Here is a 19,245-nt window from a genome sequence, read left to right on the forward strand (position 1 = left end):
ATGATTTAGTGCCGCAAACGCAGGTCACCCAGGGCGATGCTGCAAGTGATAAGATTATCACAAGATGGACGCGCCCTGCTGCCTGATTTTGCTTGTGCTCAAGAGACGAAAACTCAGGTAAGGTGCAAAGGAAATGTTTGTACGATCGATCGAATTATGGTTAAAAGCGCACGGCCGAACCATAGGGACAATAATATTTTCTGACCGAACCATCCCTTTCAGGCCGCCCCACTGAAACTTGCATCCTGCAATCTGCCATGTCCAGTGACCAGAAGGGCCCATCCAAAATCCAGTCTGAGGTGCAGACCAAAATTTACCAGAACCACACCGCTGATCCAATCCCTCCAGAGGTGCCCTGCTGCCGGTAGACCTGACCCAATCCGATGACCAGAACTTTGACGGTCCAACTTGAATTACAAGGGACTGTAAGTATTAATAGGAAGAACAGTGATCCAGAGTATATTTCCATTGTCTTATCCCATCTCAACCCTTCCCATCTTTAACTTCAGAGCCATTCTTGTGCTGATTTTTCTCTCATCTATGTTTCAAAACCATAAGTCATTAGTGATTTTGCATAACTTAAGTAACTCCCAGAAAGAAATCGAGTATCCACCACATGAAGGGTTACGCTGGCCACGTAACTGTGAAGATTCATGTGTGGTATTCTCTTTATCATAGTCATTAATGTAGTATAATGAAACCAATCTGTCATTTTTAAAACCGAATTTCTGTTTTCATTTTCGTGCCTATTTTGTCAAAACGCCTCTCACCAAAACCTCTATAACTTCTTCAAATGTATAGATAGAAACGAAATTTCAAATCTCACTGATACCTAAGACCCTTTGCTACACCTACAACCAAAGAACGCATTGCAGAACAGTGTATTTGACCCGTTTTCTCCAAATATCGCATTGTGAAAGTTTGCCGCATATTTGCAGTTTTCAAAAGTTTACACGTGTCTTTTTTTCCATTCAAAGGGTTTCTCAAATCCCTTCCTGATCTAAAGTGTGTACTGTTGTTTATATTGTAGCTCCTGTTTGATAGGACTTGTTTAGTGTTGCTTTCCTAAGAATGTATATCCATTTAAGCATTTTTGCTCATTTTGCATTATTTTACAAAGCCATTTTCACCTGTTATTTTAAAAGTTTCAAATTCCAGAAACGGTTTTCTCTCTTGTTTGGAGAGGGAAGATTGCATGTACACACTAGACATTGGGCCTCATTACGAGTCACCAGGAATGGAAATAACGGTGGCATTAAACCCACCGCCACCGTTGTTTCCATACCGAGTGATCTCGAGTCCTGCAGGTGGAGGGGTCATTCCTGCCAGGTCTGACCTGGCGGGTTTAACACCGCCCGCCTGCAGGCGGACGTGGAAACACCGGCACCATCACAAGATGGTGCCGGTGTTTCCATAATTCCGGGAATCACGGAGGCGGAATGGTAAAACGAGTCCAGCGGTAACTGAGCCGGGAAAAACTGGCAGGTTACCGCCCGACTCGTAATGAGGCCCATTGTCTTTCATTCCTGAATACCTGCTGATTAATGACATCTGTGTAGGATTGCTAATTTGTACCTTGAGAATTTTGCAGGGGGAAATATTAACCTAAACGGTATTTTGAGACGGGTCTGATATGAGTGGTATATCATTGAGAATATTGAATTTATAGACACAAATAAATAAGGGTTTCATTGCGCACTACATGCTAGGCGAGACCTGGGTGTGTGCCTGATTGAAATCCTTAACAATACTTAAATGGCATGGAAGCTAACAGAATAGTCATTCACATTGTATGTAAAATATTGATCCAAAAGGAATGGATTCTTATGTTAATCCCCGGTATTCAGGTTCAAGGCCAATGTCGGGACACATATATAATTCCCTACAGGATACAGGAGATGGATAATCAAAACCCAGGACTACGTCCCCATTGGAATTCAAACCATAATTAGTTGTGGGAAGGTTATCCTAGAACCAACTACCAATCCAATTGGGGAAAGTGGGAGATCTGGGAGGGTAGCTGAGAATAACAAAGGGGATAATCATACTCACCCCAGTGAAAACCAAATATCGAAGATACCAAAGAAGCGTGAGGAACATTATTGGAACACTCAGACTCATCCCAGTAATTACAGAGTGGTGAAGAAAAATGAGAATCATTAATGAAACACTCATACTTATCCCAGTAATGAACGAGTAGTGAAGACAAGTGAGAATCATTACTGGAGCAATCATACTCATCCAGTAAGGACCGTGTAGTGGAAAAGAGAGAAAGTCATTACTGAAACTCTCATTCCTGTCACAGCAAATGTCAGGAATTGGAATTATCTCTTAGAAGTGAGAGTCATTATTGGAATCCGTTCTCAACTTCGATTCCAATCGAATAACTCCAACAATAGGTTGAGTAGTGTTTTTTTAATTCCTTATATAGCACTCAGCCGACACGTGTTTGTGCCACAAGTCGTTTTCAAGGCCCCACTCTTGTTTGTTATTTTGCTTTATCTCGGAGAAAGTTTCTGACAGATGTCTCAAGTGAACATTCAGTGCACCGTAGTCTTGTACATCAATTGTTATTTTTGTCATCTGCGGTACATACCCTAATATTCATGATCCATTAGCTGCAACCATTTTCTAAAGAGTAAAACTCAAGCTTCCCTATCAGGCTTCCATTAGCCACATCCACCTGTTCAGACACTATAAGAAAAGATATTAATCCCCAAATTATGAGATGGTTCTTAGAGCTCCAACCATTCTGTTTCACCATAGAAAATTGAAAGTAGCAAGAAAAAGGAAATGTAGTCTTCCTTAATCGGTTTTCAATCAGTGAAGAAGGGGAAGCCAGTGAACCAAGTGAAAGGGTATGTGATGAATTGTGGGTTCAGTCACTTCTCCCCAGTGGCTAGCCTTTCCTTGTGAGGCTAGGGAGGTGAGCCAGCTCTGCTATGTCCTCCGTAGGGGTAGAGGCAAGAAGGACCTCACTCGAAGAGACTCTCCCCTTGGGGAAATGGACTCCGGTTCCGATGAAGAACTCTCTGACCCGCTTACCTATAATTCATCAGTAATACCATCTGCTGGAAGAAAATATAAAGAACACATTTATATATGTATTTGTCATGTAGAACCTTTGAGTAGACCTGCAAAGCAATGTTTCTATACTACTGGGATGAAGAAGCCCACTATAGTAATACAGATTGCAAGCAGAACAGAGAAGAAGAACTTTGACATTGCGTCAGTGAAGTCCTATGATAGTGCCATAAATCTAAGAGGAAGAGACCCGGGGAGAGAGAGGCTTGGGAGTTTCAAATCAGCTATACGAATAACGATGAAGTAGAAAGAGAGAGAGAGAGAGAGAGAGAGAGAGAGAGAGAGACACGCATTCAGAAGGAAGCTGGCGGGCAAATCCAAACCAATGGCAACCTGTAGGAGAAGCCAAAGGACTGCTAAGCCGTAACAGCAGTCAAGCAAGAGGTGTTGGCATTACCGAAAGTGTGTGGATTTGGGAATCCAGGAAACACTGATGGCATTTATCTGAGGGTGCCAAATAACGTGCTTACCAAAGGAGAAACAGAGAAGCCAGCCTGAAAGTCACAGAGCAAGATCCAGTCCTGAACGCAGGCCCAGTGACGCTACCCCTACAAGATAAAGCTAACAGGGAAAGCGGGAGACCTGGCAGGAGAGACAAGAATAACGAAGGGGATAATCATGCTCATCCCAGTGAAAATAAAATATTGTAGATTCTGAAGAAGGGTGAGAATACTTACTGGAACACTCGTGCTCGTCCCAGTAATAACCAACTGATAAGGAACTTATTGGAATGATCATACTCATCCCATTAAGGAATGAGTAGTGGAGCAAAGAGAAAATCCTTACTGGAGCTCTCACACATGTCCCAGTAAATGTCAAGAGTTGGAATAGCCTCATCGAAGTGAGAGTCATTCTTGGAATCACCCAACTTCTCACAGACAAGGCCAAGAAATAGAAACTCTGTCTAAGATAGGTGGAATACATTATTGAAACTATCTCGTTAGACCTGGTAAAAAAGAAGACCCGACACTAAATAAAGAGAAAGTCACAAATTGAACAAGAAGAAAAGAGCAGAGAGGTGCCAAGGGAAATCAGCCAATGCTACAACAGTAAAGAATAATCAAGAGAGAGAGAACCAGCATGCCAACAGCACCAGGGAATAATTGAGGAGCCCATTATCTGAACTAAATCACTGGGTTAAAAGTAATCACTAAGAAATATTTACAACTACTTTGTTGAAGTGAACTTACTGAGAATTCAGCACACAGGAAAAGGAAGTCATTCTCCTGTGCCTTAGTTGTTTTCAATAGTGGTAGGTTCAGGTCAGATTAGTTTGGAAAGAGGGCAGATCTTCCTTTTGGACTCACCTATGACTGACAAGTACCCCTACACGTTTTGTTAGGTAGGGAAAACCCATATATTAGGGAGAGCTTGGCGTTGTCTCTTTTCTTTTGAATAAAGACCAACCAGTAAAACATGGAAGCACTGAGTCTGTGTCCTTCTTCTGACCCGTCACACCTGCTATAAAAACATGTTGAAACCACCAGTAACACTTCTTTATCATTTGATTCAAAATGTAGTGAGAACACGAAGGTGAAGTCTAATGGAAGAAAAATAAGAATATCACCATTGAGAGGGAGTAGAACGTGATTGATAAAGGACCAGAGGTTTTTTGTTTCAGAAGTGGGTAGGTACTTCCAAAATAAAATGGACTGAGACTATGCAGAAAACAACAAGCAACTGTATGGAAAATAACAAAACTAGAGCGGAAATTACTAGATGCAAGATCAACAGTATGAAAATCAAATTAGATTTGATTGAGGTGAGGACGAATGAGAACATATCTTCCTTTCTAGATTAATCTGTTGACTGCTCTTTAGCTCCTGTCCTGATTTAAAAATGCATTATTTATTCTTACGAGTGACCCTGATCTCTTGCAAAGCATTCGACACATTGAACTGAGGGTGGGACGCGAATCATTGCATCACACACACACACACCCCTGCAGATATTATGGAGATATTAAGAGATTTCAGTGAATGGAATTACAGAATTAGAAATCAAAATATGGTTGAACTGACTTAACTTGCATTTTATTAAAAACCATGTCAAATCTAGTGGATTTCAGTAACATTGAACAAGCATTCTGGTCTAGCCAATTGATGTTCTCTCTAGTTGAATTCCATATAAAATAAGTTATTGCTATCTCTGCTAACAGCAGAACATCTAACTTTACTTTTAAAAATCAGATCAGCACACCCCTTATATAATAAAGAAGATATTATCAACTTGAAACACGTGTATCATCAACAAGGGCTTTCTATACATCAATACCATTAGTACACCTTAAAGATGATACCATGCAAATATTGTTTCACACTAATGATGCACAACATATTATTTTGTCTAAGGCTACCTCTATTGGAATGGCCATTGATTAAAAATATTTTTGATGGATCAAACAAATCCATCTATTGGTCAAATACCTGAAGATATTTGCAGAGATTCTGATTGTATCTGACCCACAAAACACTTTACGTGACATGGAGGGAATGTCTTGATGTTCATTATATTCGCCCAAGGCATAGAATATGCAGGGTTGTATAGCTATTTGCTATGCAATTCTGTAGGTTTGCTAATTAAATTGACACTTGTGTAGCAAAGATAGATATTTAAGTTACCCTGTTCAATGAAAGTACAGCGTATTCTGCATTCTGCTCTTGACCTCAGGCCTCTCTCCACCCATTTTTCCTCTGTTCACTGCAGTAATCTTATCCTCCACTCTTAACTGCCAAAGACCTGTGTGGGAGTGGGAGTCAAGAACTTTTATTCTTCAAATAATTACAAGCCCGAAGTAATTGGCATGACACTTGTACTGAGCCAAACTGTATCGCAAAGATTAGTATGTGTTAACTTTATATTTTTTTAAAGGCAGTGATGCAGTTCCATTCCTTACATAATGCATAATCACAGTATTTCTACTGTAAAGCACTGCACGGTCTCCATGCTTTAAGGTAACGTTTGGTTTGGGATATCTAAATCTCAATGTCAACTAGATTTCACTTTATTGGGGAAGATGCATCATATTTCAGTGAACACTTTTGAAAATGTATGTGATGACATGGCCAATTATTTTAGATGGCAAACATAGTTCTGTGACCTACCGGTTGCAACTGGTGCTCAACCCATGAGCTGAGCCATACTCCTGGACATTATCGTACCACCCTGCTTTATATCGGCTACTCTGAAAGTGAGATGGCCACAAACTACAATTTTCCAGCTAGTTTGTGTAGTTCTCTGTCTGCTACGCCATATACTCTTCTTAGCCTGTTTCTTTCCTTCCACTTACATAATGAATACCCAACACTAACTAGATATGTTCGCAAAGTAGTGATAAATAGTTCCATGCAGTCTGTACATCTACAGATCTACTGCAATACCATCCTCTCTAGTTAGCCTCCAGGGCTCACTTTGCTGTATGATTATGATTGCCTTGTTCATTATGATTGCCTTGCATAATAGCACAAACATGAGAGAGGCGGCCAAACTGTTTTCACAGCGTGTTTATTCTATCTATTTGTCCATTCATGCAGCTAACCTTTTTACAGACACTCATTCAGGGCACGCAAAGTCTACTCGCCCTCTCACATAGATTTTATAAAGGGTGAGTGCCATTTGCAGGGGACGTTTGAAAACGTGCATTTAATATTTACTTTCCAGTACATGTCAAATAAAAGTGTTACTGTGCATTGCTGGCCTCTGGGTGGCAGCAGCGTGCCAAACATATTGTGGGTTTTTGGTAACATGCACCATTTTACAGAAAGTGCATTTATATTTTTTGTCATCTGTTGGCAAGTGATGAGTGCATTTCTCTTAGGTCGAGAAGTTAAGTTACTAGACCTGCAGGTCTTGCAGAATTGTAAAGAATTGGCATGTCTGGACTCTCTTTCACTAATGTTTTACTTCAGAGGTACCCAAAACAAATGCTGTATTGTTGTTAGTCTTATGTTTTGGTACAAACAACTTCTGGTGACATTAAACATATTAGTATACCATTGCTAATCACATGGGTTTTTTGCTAAACAAGAACATTTTAATTAGCAAACTCTGCTAATCAATTTTTGAAAACTAATTCATGCCATGTCTGCCTATGGGATAGTGGATGTTATCTGTGCAACTATAAAATGAAATAGTATTACAAGTTACAAACAACTGCATTGATATAAAAGAATCACCCTTCCTGGTAGACACCATACATAGATATCTTTCCACCCTATTCAATAATACCTCGGATATTGCTACTCCAGAAGTACTCCCATGCTTTCTTCAGATGGCAAAGAACAGATAGACCTGGTGATACATGTGTGACAGATGAACAAAGACGGCAATTGAGAAAGGCTTTTCTGGATTTTCAGAATATTGTCTCTGTTGATTCATGCAACGTTGGCCATGCATCCCAACATTAAGTAACAAGACCCACAGATCCTGGGTGGCACCAGCGTTTGCAAGACAGCAGAAGTTGTCCCCCGTGTCCATGTTTTCTGGATTTTCAAAAATGTGGAATTACATGGAATCATTTGTCCAGTTCATAGTACATTTAAACATTCTGTAATGGGAATGTTACTTTGTGCAGACCTTCGGGAACTGAGTTAAGAGGGTAAATGCATAAAGGTGACCTCTACCTTATATTGATAAGGGACTTGCTCATATCCATGGATCCAAAGTTTACTCTGTCATTGATTTCACAAACTGATATTTACTGTCTTGTACTCTGTGAACACCAATATAATGCTGCTTTTACCTTTGGGGGGAACTGCATGCATGGAACCATACACCCTTTGGAACATCAATAGGGATCATTTAATTTGATCATGCATACTCCCTCTCACCCCACTGCCTGCCCTTTAAACAGATTACATTTAGCCTAGGCACATGATCGATTTATACAATGTCAAAAATTGAAAGAATACCTGGTGGAAATCTGGTAAAACTACAGAAAGCAGGTTCTGAAGAAAGTTGAATCGTCCAGAACCACAATAAACATTTTGGGCACATTACAAAGCTTGATACTTTACTAAAGTGGAAGAGCCCCACAAACGTCTTGAAAACATAGCTGACTGTAAACACTCAACATTACATCTGCAAATGAAATAAAATCAAAATTGTGGGCACTTTTTTGAACACCTCAATCAGCCCGCAACAAATATTTTATCAACTCACAATGACGGTGCATACAAGGAGACTGCAATTGCGATAATCCTGTTGCCACATCCTTCAAAATGAGCATTGTCAACGTAACTTGCTTTTGTCCGTGAAATGTAATCTAGATGTTCATTAACTTATTTAAGAGCTCACATTTAACACAGCTTTGATGAAAGGTCGTTTTCTGACCACAGTCCTGCCATCCTAGATGAGTGTCTAGCTGCAGGCAACAAAATCCTGATTTTGTTTCCTAATCATTCAGGGTATATGTGGCAGAGTGACATCAATCCTAAAATCAGACTGTATGTGTATGAAAGTTACCAATGTCCTCATCCAACTATCTGCTGCTGTGATATTCTCTAAACCCAAGTGTGATTCCTTTGCGATAACGGTCTTGTGCAGTAAATTGGATCATGACACCATATTCATTCCTTAACAAATGGATTAACCTCGTGGTAGAAAGTGGGAAATGTAAATAAATAAATAACGTGACATGATGTTAATGGTGATAGAAGGGATTATGAAATGCGTCTCTAGGAGGGATTTCCTTGACAAAAGAAAAGAAAGAAGGAAATATGTGTTTCTGCTTCATCCCGACATCACCTTTGTACCCCTGGTGTTTATTATTTGCCCTTAAAACCCTTTGGCTAGGGTTCACACGCCCCTATTAGCACTAGCCTTTGCAGTCGTTATCATCTGGACTGCACATGTGCGCTCGTTACCAGTGACTCTGGAAGTGACTCTGGAAGTTTTGTCTGCCTCGGGTGACTGGCAAAAGGCTACCAGCTCAGTGCCAATGCATCCCACTGTTCTTAATCAGCTTGGACAATAAACGTTTTCTTCTGCAGCAGAAGGCACCATAAGAGTAGAGGCCCTTCACCCCTTGCTGGAGAAGGATGTGTCTGAAAATAATCTAATGCCGCCATATTCCACCAGAAGAGATGTATCACCTTGTGGAAATGGGCATAAAGTGGCAAATAATCCCTTGAGGCAATTGTTTCTTTTGTCCTAGAGAAGGTGGGAATAGCATGCTTGAAAGCTCAGTAAGTGCCTTTTGATGTTGTGGGGTCAAGCATCTGAAGCGCATGTAAGGCTAAAACCCGGTGGGTGGAGCGGGTTGGTGTGTAGGGAATGGGTTAATACTAGGATGCTGTCCATTTGTCTTGCAAGACTAACTGTAATGAACCCTTTTGCGCATCTTATTGCCTGACATTTTAACAATTATGTTTTTTCATGTTTACAGCTGCTTTTCAAATGTTGTATAACAAAATCCTCAATATCAGAGGGTTTTATCTTTGGGTCGATGCCAAAAAGGCATGCAGCTACCCAACCTGAAAACCGGAATTACAAGGTTCTGAAAAATGTGTCAAACTCTGTACTCCAAGGTAGTTCAAACACTTCACTGATTTTTCTCTCATAAAGTCACCATCTTCAACTTCCAATTCATACTCAAGTCAGGGTCAGACCGTTGCCTTATATTGTCAAATATACACCTTGATGGATATAATGTGGTCAAGATCACTACTGACCAGTATCATAATATGAGATGTTACCATTTTTCTCAAGTGAATTTCTATCTCACTTTCCAAATGATGTGCTCCCTGTCTATGCTGGAAAACTCCCAGACCAAACCTTGATTCCCTTGCACAGACACCTCAAAGCCACCTTACACAAGGTGCCCCCATGTTCATAACTATATGGAAATCCAGTCCAAATGATACCTACTTATGGGGTTTAGCAGAGCAAGACATATAGAAGGGGAATATGGCAATTCGGATTTGCAAGTAGAAATCCAACACACATCGTTATCGAATTTGCTGAAAGAGCCTCCAGAAGACATTCCAGACAGCAATCAGGCTGAGAAAGGTTGCTTTACAATGTAAATCACATTTGGACCACCTCTGCAAGACTACTTTATTCCCTTTATAACCCCGAGGACAAGCCAAGTGACTCAATAAGCTACCAACATCAAACTATGGAAGCAACCACCTGAACCCCGTGCTGCAGCAGGCCCCAATAAATGGTCTCACTCCAAACGTACATCTCTGATCGTTCCCAACCTTTCTCAAAGAAAAATGACAATTATTATAAGATATGCAACATACAGTCCTCTACTGTAAAAAAGAATCTGCAGACCCATGATATGATATGATATGATAGGTTGTTTATAATGTGCTTAATAACCAGAGCTTAAGAGCGGACCGGGTGGGGGGGATGAAACCTGTGTTGCTCCGTGTCGTCTTGCTTCCAAGGCGAGCACGTTGCCCCTGAGCTATCCTCCCGAGATATGGTTCCATCAATTACTGCTCCATATGAAATTGTTCATCCGTAAGCAAGGTCCAACCAACTGCAAGAGTGTTGAGGCCCACAATATTCTTCAGCATGATATGATGACAGGCGTTTGAGTTTCCTGGGGATTCAAGTGCATATTGACATATATGCAAGAATGACTCCTTACAGTCGGAGATGAAGTTCAGCAGACTCTTATACTTATGCAAAATACTTTTCTATTTTAATTTAAATGCTGACGGACTCCGCAAGCTCAAAAATATGCATGTCCATTTCTAACACGGATCACCAGCCTGTAGGAATATAAAAATAATGCAGTGCAACACCACAATCGACTGCAGGGGGGTAAAATAAGTAGGTAGGGGGCTAGGAACCAGCCTAAATAAAGGTGTTTTGTGGTGGCGTTTCTTGCAAGTAACTTATACTTCCAAAACCGGACTGTTGCAACAGTGTGTATTCTAGCCTTCTTAAACACTAAATACAGAAACTCCAAAGGCTTAAAAATAAGGTGGCGAGAACCAAATGACTGTATAGAAACAAAAGCACATTAAATCTCTATTGCTTAACTGTCGAGCAAAGGTTGCAACACAGGTCGAGGTTACCAGAAAACCTGACCAATCAATATATGCCTCACCGGATCCTATATTCAAGTTAACTCTTCCTGATAAACATTAACATTTTCAAACAAGCAAGCGTGCAGGAAGCACATTGAGGGACACAATGGTGTACCTTTTTCACAGCTGGTTACTCAATTGGTACTCGTTACTTTGAACAAGACACGGCTTACCAGGAGTGGAGGTCGTTTTAGAGGAAAAGTGTTGTATTCCTTTGACTAAATCAGCTGTCTACTTGTACTTTTCCTTTTAGAATCATTTTGCTTCGTTTGGTGAATGAAAAAAATATGCATTCACGCTGTATTGAGGTAAGGTTTGGACAACCCAATAATTTGTAGCCTACTTTCTGGTATGGATAAACATGTAATACAACATTTACAATGGTTCTAAAGAGACAGTATAAATAGACAGCTGGATGAGCCAAATAAATAAAATGGTTTAGTTTTGAATCCAAAACACCATCGCTATTGATCTAAGAAGATCATTGGGGGAAAGTCTTTGGAACAAAACAGATGTGTCTTGGTGACCTACCAATAGTTAAAGAAATATTATCACCAGCTTGTTAAGGCCTTCGCTGGCTCCTATTGATATTCTTGTGAGGACTCTCTCCCAGGAACTTAACATTAACGCTCTTTACATTACATCCCAGACAGTCCACATTCATAGGTCTACCTCTACCAGACAGACAATATCGGAAGCTAGGATTACATTGTGTAGACTTCCCTGGATACTATCCAACACAAGGAACACATTGGTGATGAGTGATACAGATATTTGGTAATCAAAAGCATCTCCAGAGAGCACCAAAGAAATACAAGGATACATGCAGTTCTTGAAGTTCTTTAAAAAACAGTTCTTTAAAAAAGTTCTTTAAAAAATCAATGGGCCTCATTATAAGTTTGGGTAAAACCGGCAGGCTGCCGCCAAACTTCAGAAAATTTCCGGCGCCCGCGAATGGGAAATTACTGGGCCTTTCCGGCCCCACCGGACCCGATAATTGGCCATTTGCCGGAAAAAAGATGCTCCCCATTCGGCCCCATAGGGCTGAATGGGGAGGTTGGATGCACCGGCACCGTTTATAACGGAGCTGGTGCATCCAACATGCTGTGTTTGCGGGTGCTTTTCTGCCCGCCAGGTCCGAACTGGTGGGCAGAAAGGCACCCACGAGCACAACTCGTAGTTTGCGGTCCAGGAATTACGAGTTTTGATTTTTGCCTCCCTGAAATACTACGGTAATGGTATGGGGTGCCAGACACGTTTTTATGGGAGGGCAAAATGGGCACTTGCCCAGGGCAGCCACCTTAGACGGGGCCCCACAAGGCTGCCTGATCTAAAGAAGTAAGATTCCTTTGTTCACCAGTCTTAAATAGCACACATCAGGATATTTTATGGCATGGTGCTGAGGCTCTAAACCTATGGCCTGTCTGTTTTGGCAAGTACATTCTGCCTCAATCAATTCATCATGTAATGCTTTCTGTGTTCACTGTGGTATATATATAGTATGTGTGTTCCTTGCGGCACAACTCCTGAAGCATTCTTTCCTTCCTGTGGGAATTATGTTTATCATGTGCAATAGCCAAATTAGACATGCATATTGGTAAAGTGAGTGCCACAATGGTTCAGACATTAGCTCAGTGTGTTAAGCACTCATTGCAGAGATATGTGTTCCTATGGAAGATTAGAACAGCACTTTCCTGTAAGGCTGGCTGAGCCTTTCCTATGTCTGAAGTTTATAAACCTGCCTGTGTATGTACTTGGTCTTGCAGCAGAACAGGTGCTATTATCAGCAATATACCTGCACCAGATAGGGGTTGCTATAAAAACGAACATGTCATCCTTATGGTGAAGGTCTATAAATTGGTTTGTTCCGATGGGGTGTTGTAAGACCTAGACAATCATCTCCCATGATTAACATAAACTGTTAGTCCAAGAGATGAATAAGTATCCAAATTCGGAACCAAAGCATTCATGCTTGTATCCTGGCTTTGCCAGCAAACAATACAGTGATCCTGGTCAAATCATCTAATATCTCATACATTACTGTACTTTCTTATGTGAAGTTTGCATCCTTGCATGCTGGTGGCATGGTTTAGCTCATTAGTTGATCTTGCTTCTTATGTAGGTCATTTAAGTGGAAGGGGTGGTAGACAGCAGGGAGTGGTCCAGATGTCTCAGGACTCAGGCAAGCATATTTAAACGTTTATTTTGTGTCAAAGGTTTTTCTGCATGTTTATGAATTACAATTTCACAAGCCAGTGTTTTGGAACTATGTAAAGCTTTAAAATACAATAAAACAACCCTGATTTCTATGCTGGTACTTATTTACTTCCCTTGATGATGGTGGAGAGAATGAAGCTAGCATCATTATGTGTTACACCCTTCTACAATATTTTGTTTTTAAAAATGGTCATGTTTGGTAATGTGATTTGCGTACTTTCCAAGTCAGTTTTACTAAATTAGATTATTTCAGTTCATGGTAAGAACTGGTAATGCAAGTGTTCAAATGCAGAAATTGCAGAGTTGGCACAAATCCCAGATTCAGCCCTTAACCGGTGATTGTAATGCTGGGCGTCTAATTTAATCTTTTATTGCCTGGCCTCTCAACATTGCCAGTCCCTAAACCTTTCAAAATTGTCAGCCCTTCAGAGAGATTTCCTTCTCAGGGTATGATCTTCAAAACAGCCTCACTCATGGTCTCACTGGCTATAGGGTTGCTTCCACTATAATAGTGAGCATTGATATATTGCACACTACAGGCACTTTATTCTTTTGATATCTAATGGCAACACTATTTGAAAACCATGTTCCACTTCTAATCTCAGTCTGTCTGGATACAGACACCTTCCTGGTAGCTTCTAATCTGCATCCACTATCCATGATATGGGATATGTAGCTTTCTCCTGCCTACCAATTGGTCTCCTCTATCCATGCTTGAACACGTTTGCGTTCTGTGAGGCAGCAAATGTGAGTTCTCTGTCTATTCTGGGTTAAACATACCTTTTACATACAGTCCTGCATTAATAGTACAGGCTGCATACCTCCCTGGATTCTATTGATAAAAGTTCTCCTGAATACATGCTAGAAGGAGAATTCTCTTCGTAGACTGATAATGTTGGCCTTCAAATGGTACTTGTTTATCATTCTGATTAGAGCAAGAATGAAGCGGGTTAGGGGACTTAAAGGGAGTACATATCCTTATTTGTAATGCTGTGAGGCAGCATATCAACCTATGGGTTGTGATTGCGGCGGGGGGTGGGTCAGATTTTCTTGATCACTTAATTCCTTTGGTTTGGTGGAGCGGGACCAAAAGATGTCCGTGCCAGAGCCCCAGAAGTGCTTAGGATGACCCTCTGGGGGGGACATATTGATATTGAATAGAATGCAGCTGTTTCTGTGGCCAATTCTGTGCTCGGCAGTGTGTGGGTGCAAGCAATGAGCCATGTGGAAATTCACCATCCAAAAGAGGATCCTGCTTTGCACATCTGCCTGCTCCCTTTTTCTAAGCATCCAGATGCAAAATGAGTCTGTGAGCAACTTGTTGATTGTATGCCACCTGTGAGTTGGTGGACATTTACTGTACCACATTCCTGGTTGCCTGTGAGGGGGCATGGAACGTCCAGTTAAAGATATCACCGTTCAAATAATAGGCCCTCGCCACTTTTGAATGAAAGCCAGAAATAGGTTTAAATAATGTACAAAAGGAGAACATTGTTCCAAAATTATTTGGGTGGTAGCTGATAACTGAGGGTTACTGCAGTTTGGGATTGTCCTCACACTTGTAGCATCTTTGGAGTGGCCTTGTGTATTGCTTCTTGCATATTTTCATGGAACAAAATGTGTAATTGCCTCTCTTTCAACTATGCTGCATGGTTTGCCACACATGTCCAATGTCTATGAATGTGTGGCTTTCGCGGACTATGTTTTATGAAATCGCACCAAGCTTCAGTGTACCCATGGACTACCAGTAGGGTTTGCACATGCAAAGACATGCAGAGACAGAGGGCCTCAGAAAGAGTGTGGTGATAATTTGGTGGTAAAACTGCTGAATTATCAGAAAACTCAATTACCGTTACCACAACGTGGTCATTTAGAGTTACCACAGAATTAAAAGTGGTGGTCATTCACAATTTCTGGTGTCCATAGGGCTCCATGGGGATCTTTGGCAGATTTAACGGCAGCAGAATGACTGTGCTGTAAATACACCAATTTATGGGAGTAAGGAGGAAAATGTACCTACAATTTCTTTGCTGGCGGTAAATCTTTCTACCTACCACCAAACTTGTAGTACATCGGTGCGGTAATGCAGAGGCAAAGTGGTGGTCACGGAATTACTCCCACTGTACCACCATTTTTACCCACAACACCGTACTTTTAATCAGGACCATAGTTTTTACACCCCTTTTCCTAGTATGTCCCCAGGGGATTAGGTGAATATGCCTTGTAATCTCTGTATCATTGGGCCTCATTACGAGGTTGGATAGCCATGGCGCTATTAGCACCATGGCTTCCTCCAAACTCGTTCCGACTTCACCCTGGTGAATGGAGCAATTACCGGTCCATTCCAAGGTTCCCCATTCACCAGGGCCCTTCCCCATTCCCATTTGAGCCCCCATAGGGCTCAAGGTAAATGGGGAAGGCGCTAATAGCGGTACCGCAAATTGCGGTACCGTTATTAGCTCCAGAGTCCCTTTGCGGGTCCCGTCCTTAACGCCTGGAAAAACTTGGCATTAAGGGAGGACCTGCAAAGGGAACTTGTAGTAGGGCGCTAAGGGATTACCGGCACCGGTGCCCTTACCGGTGCCAGTAATCCCTTATCGCCCGCCTCGTAATGAGGCCCATTGTATTTGTTACGAAGCACCTAGAGGCATAAAATCTTAGCAATGTGTGAACATATTGTTGGATATAAATAATTTGAAAAGTTTCCTTTTTTCAAGAGGTACTTAACCTGTGAACTCCTCCTTTTCCTGAATACCTTGTTTTTATTTACTGTTTATTCATCACGTTGTTGCTTTAGTTTATTTACTGTCACATTAGCCATTCATTCAAAATGAAATCTTTAATTTAAAAGAGGAACTGTTGACATGTAATTGTTCTTATATTTTGCAGGATTTTTTGATGGAAACCTTTATAATGTTTAAAGACCTCGTTGGAAAGAATGTGTACCCATTGGATTGGAGGGCAATGAGCATGGTGCAGAACAGGTATTGAGACCTGCAAACAATATAGAAAGGCTGAAGTCATACCATGAGAAATTATTTATCGTTTGGTTGTAATTTCATTTTACAAATACTGTGCAGGTGAAACCTCGATTTAGTGTATTTATTGCTGGTGCTGGTTGCACAATAATTTGTAGCAATCAGAAATCAGATCAACATCACTTTGTCTAATACTGAATAGTATTCTGTAATGTGCTAAGTAAACACACATTGCGCTGTTTTTGCAATACTAAACTAAGTTTGAGAAGTGATTAGCTCACAGGATCACACTCCTAATCCGTGTGGAATCGGATGGAATCGGATGATCCAAATAGATTGTACCTGCTTTTGTTCTTGGCTGGAAAACACATGCATATGTTGGTTGCTCCACAAGGATTTAGATAGGTAGGTGTCGGTATGCTTCTTTGGGATTGGCATAGTAATTTGGGAGTATATTATCCTAAGGGGTGACCCAAAGGAATGTTAAGAGGGTTTAGGGTGGTGATTGCCACTAATGTGGGGGAGTGTGATTGAGCTGAAGAGAGGAGAAAAAGTCCTATCTTTGAAGTATTCCTGTTGTGTTGACTAGGCCTGTGATCGCTGTGAGTAGCTGACGTTTGACTGTGCTGTAATATGGAGGGGTGAGGTTTTAGCGGGAGGTTGGTAAGGGTAGTGAGAGCAGAGGGGTATATCTAAACGTGAAGGTGGGGTAGTATCCAGGATAAGTATGCACCTGCTGGTGATGCAGGTCGGCCGCTTGTTACATGTTTTTGGTGGTAGTTTTTGGGTTTCCTTTTGGTGTCATCTGATCTGTGTTAGGTTAATTATTGCTGATTAGTCGTTGGGGTGAAAGAGTTTTCAAGAATATAAAATGTTTAGAATGGTTAACAATTCTAACCTTGATTCTAGGCCATTCATTTCGAGCTTTGTAAACAGTAAGTGCTGCACATTTTACAAACCACTTTTTAAATTCACTTGCCATGGGCGAAGCTTAATCCACAAACCAACAATCTCCCAAATTGCAGGTTGAACAGCTCAAAGTTCTGACGTAGGTTGAAGACATTTAATTCTATCTGATTCGACTTGAAAAATGTAAACAAAGGTTGAAAGGTTCAGAGAAGATGTAAACAAGAAACAGAGTCAGTTTCAAATCTAAAAAGATTGTGGCCTTTCAAACAGGGTCAAACTTTTAAAAGAGGCCATAAAATGAAAAGTCTCTTTGACAAGCCTGGTTACATTCACAGTTGTCAAGAACAAACTTTAACTCTTCAAGTACAAATGTTCGAATGCCCGCTGCAGACAAAATACACGGCTTTACAAAAACATGCTTACGTGTTGATGTTTGTCTTTGAACAACTGGCAAACATAAGCACTGCTTTGTAATTCGATGTAAACTAGTGTGCAACTTATCATGTAATGGTGTGTGTGTGTACGGGTGTATGTGTATATATACATTACAAAGTCAGTGATAGTAACTCTTTTTTATTATGGTTAGTGTAACTGCCCAAGGAAAGCGCACTTGTTCTGATGCTTTAAACATTCTAGACAACTGTGAAACAGAGAGCTTTCGTGTAATTAGACTTGACAATTAGACATATTTTTTGTGGATGTAAGTTGAAAGTTTGAGTCCCAAAGGATCGAATTGAAATTGCGAACCCCACTTTTTTGCATTTTGTAACTTAATCTTTTTTTTGTCCACAACCACGCATGTAGTGTATGCGGGGAACACCCTTGCGACCCCTGAAGCACATAATACTAAACTAGGGGAGCTGAGGACACCACTGCAAAACATGCTCCCCTTGTTTTGTATTTTAGTATTCAATCTTTTTAACCAGGCCGAATGCACACTAATTGTGCATTCTGTCTTTTTTCCGGTCTTTTGGGCCAAACGTCTTTTTTCTGACCTGTTGTAAACTTTTTACCCTGTTTAATGCTTAAAATGTTGGCACCATTTGTCGTATCTGCACAGAATTTCAGAATTTTGAGGAAGATTTGTGAAGTTCAGTCCACGTGTGGGAAAAGTATAGGGGAGACCCGAAAACCCTCATTTCCATTCCATTTCCAACATGCCAAATGTTGCTTTTACTTGCGGCAAAAACCACACAATGGATTCTTACCAAAGATTCTCACCAAGTACTTGTGAGGAGCTGGTGTCTGTTACTAGAAGTGTGATTTCACAGATGTGACTATCAATTCTGCATTTGTTTCTTATTCTTCCAAAAGTGGACTAATTCTGGTTTGGTATATTTAAAAAAAGCAGACCCACATGGTTCTTTTTAAGACATTCATTGTCTATTTCTCATTAGTAGACCTGGGCTGCATCCATGAATTTGAGTAAGGGGCAACTATATTGGCATCAAGATAGATGGAATTGTGTACGAGTTCTGATTCAAGCCGGTTGGTCAATTTGCTGTGTGAGGAGTGTGTGCTACCAGATACGTCAAGTTTAGCCACCATGTATTCTTGTCTGCTACTTATGAATGCTTTGTAGATGATACATGCAGCCTTGAACAGTGTCCTAGTTTGGAGAGGAAGCCAATGTAGTTTGCATAGGGCAGGGGTGATTCGATCACATTTCTGTGCATCCATAATAAAACGCCCTGCAGCATGGTTGGCTGCTTTTAGGGGAGTCAAATGGCACACAGGTCTGCACTAAGGACCAGAAGCCCTGCAGCAGGATCAAGGACAGGCTGTTAGCAATGATGAAGCCTAAGCGTTTTGCTGGGTCTTCGAGTTGTGGATCAAAATCCTTTGAGGCACATATTATTGAGCTATTGCTGGCCAACTTTGGCAGACGGACAGATATGATATGATACGATAAGTCATTTTTAACGTGCCTGTACACAAGTGTTTCTATGCGCAACAAGACAAAAGAGGGAAGACATAGGGAGGACAAGACCATCAATCTTACCAGGCCTTGT

At 41.0% G+C, this 19,245-nt stretch overlaps 1 protein-coding gene across 2 annotated transcripts in view; it reads left to right on the forward strand.

Annotated features, from left to right (window-relative positions):
- DOCK2 (dedicator of cytokinesis 2) overlaps nucleotides 1-19,245 on the forward strand; it is a 2,833,934-nt gene that overhangs the window by 2,019,975 nt on the left and 794,714 nt on the right. For both annotated transcript variants that reach the window (XM_069654309.1, XM_069654310.1), the window contains exon 29: nucleotides 16,236-16,330. In XM_069654309.1, the coding sequence (XP_069510410.1) occupies nucleotides 16,236-16,330 (95 nt within the window). The remainder of the gene's footprint in view (nucleotides 1-16,235; nucleotides 16,331-19,245) is intronic.

This window comes from Ambystoma mexicanum, chromosome 3q, assembly GCF_040938575.1.
Source record: "Ambystoma mexicanum isolate Mex_15411 chromosome 3q, UKY_AmexF1_1, whole genome shotgun sequence".
Taxonomy (NCBI): domain Eukaryota; kingdom Metazoa; phylum Chordata; class Amphibia; order Caudata; family Ambystomatidae; genus Ambystoma; species Ambystoma mexicanum.